The sequence below is a fragment of the Notolepis coatsorum genome, assembly GCF_963971535.1.
Source record: "Notolepis coatsorum genome assembly, chromosome: 7".
Classification (NCBI taxonomy): domain Eukaryota; kingdom Metazoa; phylum Chordata; class Actinopteri; order Aulopiformes; family Paralepididae; genus Notolepis; species Notolepis coatsorum.
The window spans coordinates 54722022-54729491 of record NC_140171.1 but is presented as its reverse complement, the minus strand read 5'-3'; the positions used below and the strand labels follow the sequence as shown (position 1 = coordinate 54729491).

The following is a 7470-nucleotide window of genomic DNA, read 5'->3' as shown; positions in this document are numbered from 1 at the left end:
CGTGTATATGTACAAAGAATATACAAGGGATATCAAACGATATACAAATAGTATACATGGGATCTCAAGCAATAAATATATATATATTCGGTTTAATCTGACCCTTTGTAACACTTAGCATAGTTATTTGTATATTTATAACAGGGTGGGCTGTACACATACACACATAATTGATACTGTAGACTAGAGTATACTTATGTTTCTATTTGAACACTATTGAATTTCACTGGTAATGTTAGACTTTAACTGCATTTCTCGTGTAGCACATGGAAATAGTGACTTCAAGTCAATTCCTTTGCGTTTTGTTCAAAGTTCTATTGAGGTTCAGTCAGTGAAACGGCAAGTTTCAAGCAAATATCCACACAGGTCTTTCTGGGTTTAGATGTCCACGTTTATTTAGTAAGAACAAAAGAACAAAAGACAAAATGCACAATATTCAATGAATGGTCATCATTGTTCCTAAGCCAGCTCCTATCTAGGTCTGTCTCCCTGAAAGTCTGCCACCAGAAGAACAACTCTCTCTCTCCTTGAGCTCTTCTGATAACGCAGGTGGGTCTGTTCTAAAACAAGATAGTTGCATTTACGACTGAAACATGCCCCACACATCCTGGCTGTGGGTTCAACCGAAGGCCTTGAAGATAGAAGAGTGTCCCGTATATGAAGTGTCCCGGCTGCCCAGGGATAAGAGGTGAGGGAGAAGGTTATAGGCAGAATCCACCTCCCCATGGAGGTCCGGCCCCCACATTGTTACCAACCCCCCCTGGAACAGAGAGAGGAGAGACCGGCCCAAATCCCACAGTAATGACCAGAATGACCAAAGGTGATCAAATACAAATACAATGGTTGCATATTGTTGTCCAACCTACCCTGAGTATGAAAATAAAGATTTGTCCCCACATGCAAAGGGACAGAGGTATTGAAGATAGGAATCAAATATGTGAATATGCAAAGATCTAATCAAACAAACTTTACCCCGGTAGGCTAGAAACTAGAAACAAAGCTAAACATAGTGTATGTGTGTGTGTGTGTGTGTGTGTGTATGTGTGTGTGTGAGAGAGTCCATCAGAACAATGATAAGAGTGACTGAGTGAATGTAACTCCTAATTACCTCATCTTTCACAACTCAGCATCTTCAAGATCGATTTAAACCCCAAACTAGATAGACACTAGAAAAGATATGCAGCCAGTATGAGCTTCTAGAGAGACAGTAGGATCTATCAAATATCAAATATCCACACGGGTCCTTCTGGGTTTAGATGTCCACGTTTATTTAGCAAGAATAAAAGAACAAAAGACAAAATGCACAATATTCAATGAATGGTCATTCTTCCTAAGCGAATAGACAGACCCGGTAATTTACTGTATTCTTATGGCATTTACACTTAAAGTAGAAAAACAAAAATAATCTGTAAAATAGTTATAAAAAAGTTGAAATCCAAGGCAGCTCTACAAATATTAAAATGCCTTTAATTTATGGCTCACGTTATTTAGAGAATAAAAAATAAAAAATAAAACATACATGTGTGTGCGTGCATGTGTGTGTGTGTCCCTCAGAACATCAGTGAGTGTGTGTGTGTGTGTGTGTCCTTCAGAACAACATAGTGAGTGTGTGTCCTTCAGAACATCATAGTGAGTGTGTGTGTGTGTCCCTCAGAACATCATAGTGAGTGTGTGTGTGTGTGTGTCCTTCAGAACAACAATAGAGTGACTGAGTGAATGAATGTAACTCCTAATTACCTCATCTTTCACAACTCAACATCTTCTAGATCAATTTAAACCCCAAACCCTGGGTAGAGGAGCTGTGAACGTCACTGATCTCTACTTCAGCTCACAAAACTCAGCCTTCCCAGGGTCCAGTCCAGAGATAGAGAAGCTGACCCCAAGTCCAGGATAGAGAGGCTGAGTGAATGTGGTGTTGACTCTGTGCAGGAGGATCATGGTGTCAGTCCTGTCAGAGACGCTGTAGAAGGACAGAGTACCTGCCCTGTGATCCAGGTACACTCCTATTCTGGAGGACCGGGGGCCCGGTACTGCTATGTGCTTGTTATTGTGGCTGAATAAGTAATCACTTTGTCTGTAAACTAAAGCCCAGGATTTAGAATTGAATCCAAATTCACAGTCCTCCTCAGTGCCTGTTCTACTCATGTCTTTGTAGGAGGCTGCTACAGAAACCGCTCCACTCCACTTCACCTCCGAGTAACAGCGTCCAGTCAGACCTTCTCTACCCAGAACCTGAGCACATCCAATAAATCTTTCTGGGTGATCATCAGGATATGACTGAGTCTGCGCTTGCTGCATCCATGTTGCTTTCCTGTTATCCTCAGACAAAGACAGTTTTCTGTGTGTTGTGTTTGGGTCCAGTGTGAACTGAGAGGAATATTGTAAGAAGTCAGCTCTGGTCTTGGGCTCTGGTAGCAGTAAAACATTAATAACTGCATTCACTGTTGTTGAGATTCTGGGCCACTGCTCTTCCAGAACGTCCTGTAGTTTGTCTCTCAGCTCAGACATGACCCGAGTCACATCTGCAAAGTACAGGAGAGGAAGGACACTGATGCTGGATGAGTCTGTAGACTCACTGGGACTGGAGAGGGGGGGGTGACTCTGTAGAAAGTGGATGTGGTCCTCTGTGTGTGAGAGCTGCTCCAGCTCAGTGTCTCTCCTCCTCAGGTCCGCTATCTCCTGCTCCAGTCTCTTCTGCACTTCTTCAGCCTGAATCACTGTGGTCCTCTGTCGGGCTCTGATGACCTTCTCCAGCTCAGAGCGCCTCGTCTCCAAGGAGCGTATCAGCTCAGTGAAGACTCTCCCACTGTCCCCCACTGCTTTATCAGCAGAGCGATTGAGATAATCAACATCCTGTTGGGCCTCTTTGAGTTGCTTCTCTCTCTCCTGGACTCTCTGGTGGAGTTTCTGCTGACTCATGCCAAGCTCTTTCTGTCTCTCCGTCCTTTCTGCTGCAGCTGAGACTGTATCGTGGCCTTTATGTTCATCCATGGAACACAAATAACAGATGCACTGCTGATCAGTACGACAGAAAACATCCAGAATCCTGTCATGACGAGAGCAGATGTTCTCCTGAAGCTGTGTGGAGGCTTTGACTCGCTTGTGTTTCTTTAACGGAGGTACAGTATGATGAGGCTGGAGGTGAGTTTCACAGAAAGAGGTCCGACATACCAGGCAGAACTCGAGGGCTTTCCGCTTTCTCCCAGTGCAGAAATCACAGGCCACATCTGCAGGTCCAGCATAACAGTGATCAGGAGGAGCATCTTGGGGTCCTGTCTTCATTAGTTGTTCCATCACTTCAGCCAGCATGTTGTTTTTCTTCAGAGCAGGCCTGGGAGTAAAAGTCTCCCTGCACTGGGGACATTTGTAGATCCCGGTCTGATCACCGTGATCCCAGCAGTCTGTAATACAGCCCATACAGTAGCTGTGTCCACAGGCAATAGTTACCGGATCCTTCAGTAGATCCAGACAGAGAGAACAGCGGAACTGGTCCCGGTCCAGATCAACTCCTTGCTGCGCCATTTTATTCTACAAAGACAACGACACGCTTAAGTTTTGTTTTCTCAGGAAGAGTGATCACGCGGGTGGGTGGGAGGTACTTCCTGGTTATAGAGTAAACTCTGAACGCGTCACGGGTGGGAGGTGCATCCTGGTTCTAGCTGTCCACGGGAGGAGTCGCTTTAAAGAGACGGTGTCTATTTTACTGTGATTCATAGATAGAAGATGTTTTTTTTTTTTTTTTTTACTTAGTTCAGGACTTTCTATCGGCATCAACTACCTCTAATTAGCTTACTTTGTCAAGGAAACCCCACTAAAACTCATAAGCACAAAGAGAGACAGGCAAAATGGTAAACATATGTGGTAGTTTTTAATGAACATAGATCATAACTGGTATTCAGATCAAACTAATGTGTTTTAGTAGAAGCATGTCAAGATTGTGTGTGTGTTGTAACAGACGGGGGAAGCACCACAGGAGGTCGTTTGCATATAGTCCCTGGCAGCTGAAGAAACAATAGATCAAAGGTTGTTAAACGGGTTCTGTGACTGATTATAGGAACAGGAAGCTGACACCTTATGCCTCAGGGTTACTGCAGCTGGCAGGGGAGGGGCAAACGTCTCCATTCTCTGTAATAATAAGTACAGGTTTAAATGACTATTAGTATGATTAGATTAATTTAATATGAACTATAGAAAACCCTGTTTTATTGAGGACATAATCTTGAATCTAATGATATAATGTAGGCCAGGTTTATGGCTGGGAATCACAGAGTTTGAAATGAGGGTCACGTTTGAAACTACATTGGCAAATACTTAAATATGTGCATACTAAACTGTATAAAAGCATATTATTAATGAAACTGTATAGAAGATATTGATGTAAGCTAAAAGAATGATTAGACCTGGTAGCAATTCATTGAAAGTCAGCAGACTTTGTGGTACAGATTTAAATCCCTTGTAGAAGAAGATTGGTTTCACTTAAGGTGAAACTAGTCTTAATGATAACAGAATGTGTACAAGTATAATGTGTTTAAGTATGATATCTCTGGGTTCATGTAATTAATTATAATTCAAATATATGTATTATGAAATGAATACCTCAAATTGGGTTGTTAGATGGTTTGGGTCTCTGACTGGAGAACAAAGGAAGGTTCAGTTGGCTGTGTAAGGACAACCCCCTGTTTCAAATCCAAACGTAGCAGGCCTGGGATTGGAGGAAACACGTCTGGTGAGGTCACTCTGATGACATCACGAGAGACTCCAGGCCTTTGCTATAAGAGCTGGGGTGTGGTGACGAGGAGGAGAACACTCTGAAACCCAAATCACCGAGGAGGAGACCACACCCATCTCTACACACAGGAGCAGACGGCGGCGGAAGCAGAGGGGAATCAACGGACAGAGAACATTTTGGAGGGAGAAACAGAACTATGCTTTGTTCACTAGCAAGGGAACAGAGCTCATCAACAACTTAGCAACTCTACTGTAATATTAGCCTGGTTGGGGTCACAGACGGCATAGTGTCTTGATCACAACTATAGCATTCTTAATTGTAATTTGTATACACTCTTAACTTTGATTAAACAGCTGCTGTTAACTACCCTCTCCTCTCCTTTCTCCTGCTGCACCGCTGATCGTCATAACAAAGACCTCAAGTCTTTGTTTAAAGTAATTTCCAAGGCGTTAAAGGTTTTGAATCACAACGCAGAGCAGATTAGATTAGGTTCTGATTTATATCAGAACAAATAGCGCAGGAAATTACTACACATACTCAATAAAAACTCTCTCTCTCTCTCTCTCTCTCTCTCTCTCTCTCTCTCTCTCTCTCTCTCTCTCTCTCTCTCTCTCTCTCTCTCTCTCTCTCACTGATTTGATTTACTGATTTGTTTGAAGGCTGGTTTCTTACCAGTTTCCTTTATGTCTCAGAAAGACCTTGACTTCATTGCTGGGCATTGGTGTCAAAGTAAATCTGCAGTAATTATCATTTCATGAGCAAAGTTATATATATGAAATGATAATGCAATGAAAACCTATAAAACCCATGATTACAGTTGTTAATATGATAACTGTACATTGGAATACTGACATACTTGGTAATTTACTGTACAACTGGGTTAGGACATTTACAGGGGCCAGTTTCGAATTGCAGTCTCCCGTAGGTGTTCTTTGAGAGTGTTTTTGAAGGTGGGTAGTGATTCACATTCCTTTACAGCTGTTTTTGATTGATTGAAAACTTTATTAACAGATTGCAGAATGGGTACAGTACAGTACAGCTCAATACATACAATTGTTAAGGGGATGCAGACCAGAGAAAGACTTTCGTCTTGTTTACATCAGGGTCCCCCAATTTCAATTCATCATAACATAATATGACATACATGACATACAGATAGACAGTACTGCTACATCTATACATTTATGACATATCAGATTTGCAAATACAGTACTGTTTGTGATACAAAGGTGTCCAGAAAAAGAGTGTATATACATTTGACGTAGAAACTGTACATTGGAGGAGGTTGGGTGGGTGGGGTGGGGTTGGGTGGGTGGGTGGGGGCTGTACATTGGAGGTGGGGGGGGGGGGGGGGTTGGGTAGGGGACACACACACATTTTACACTGTATATTGGAATACTGACAAAGCCTTACTTGGTCATTTACTGTACAACTAGGTTAGGACATTTGTAGGGGCCAGTTTCGAATTGCAGTCTCACGTAGGTGTTTTTTTAGAGTGTTTTTGAAAGTGGGTAGTGATTCACATTCCTTTACAGATTTAGGTAGGGCGTTCCACATTGATGTGGCATAATTGCGAAACGTGTTTAGTCCCTTGTTTGAGCCGAATCTGGGTTTAACATGATTTGTAGAGCTCCCTCTGGTGTTGTGGGCGTGGTATTCACTGACCTTTGGGAAGTATTTTGACATGTACATGGGTACCATAGTTGTGTAGTGTATCTTGTAGACCAGGCCCATTGCAAGTTGCTGTACTCTGTTGTCTACTCTAAGCCATCCTAGGTTGTTAAAGTGGGCAGGGGTGAGGTGGGTTCTAGGAGTAAGGTCAAGCAGTAGTCTGACCAGTTTGTTTTGTGATGTTTGTAATCTTGTTTTTAGTGCCTTTGAGGTGCTTTGGTACCATGAGGTGCAATCATAGTCGTAGTACCCTTGAATGAGTGCTCCTGCCAGAGTCTTCAGGGTATTCTTGTTTACCAGAGAGGAGAAGAATCTAATACAAGAATCTAGTTCGTTGGTTGACTTTTTTTATTACATTGGATGCCATTTTGTTACAGGAAAGATTTGCCTCTAGGATGGAACCCAGGTAGGTAATTTCATCTTTCCTTGTGACAATATTGTCACCCACTGTAACTGAGAAGCCGTCGGTCTTGCTGAGTTTGTTATTTGAACCGAAGACATTTCCAACCCCCCCCCCCCCCCCTCCAATGTACAGTTTCTTCCCCCTCAAGTGCTGTCAATCGATTAAAATATTTAACTCGATTAATCGCAAATTAATCGTTTTTTTTTAATTTTTTCTACCTTAAACTGATCTTTTTCAAGTTCCAAGTTTTAATAATCTTATCAACATGCGAGTCAACACATGCTTGCTTTATGCAGCCATTTAACACAAAAGGATGACCCTCATGCATTGCAAATTTGCATCAAATTCAAAACAGAGTGATGCACAAAATAACTTAAAAGAAAATAATAATTTAAAACAATGAATAAAGTGTGCATGAAATAATAGGGGAAATAAAGCATTAGGAACTTGTTACATTCACCCACACAAGGGCTGAGTAATCACACACACCCCTCTCTCTCTCTCTCTCTCTCACACACACTCTCCCAGATCTTTTCTCTCTTGCCCCTTCCTCATCTCTCTCACCCCCCTCTCTCTCTCTATATTTCACACACACACACACACACACACACACACACACACACACACACACACACACACACACACACACACACACACACACACACAC

At 42.3% G+C, this 7470-nt stretch overlaps 1 protein-coding gene across 1 annotated transcript; it reads right to left on the bottom strand.

Moving 5' to 3' along the window:
• Positions 1 to 1818: 1818 nt before the first annotated feature.
• On the bottom strand, positions 1819 to 3522 carry LOC311231664 (E3 ubiquitin/ISG15 ligase TRIM25-like; the record flags this gene model as incomplete). Its single annotated transcript, XM_084318292.1, has 2 exons — positions 1819 to 2769; positions 2926 to 3522. The coding sequence occupies 2 exons, from the start codon at positions 3520 to 3522 to the stop codon at positions 1819 to 1821; spliced, it is 1548 nt and encodes a 515-aa protein (XP_084174418.1).
• Between the last annotated feature and the right edge of the window lie 3948 nt (positions 3523 to 7470).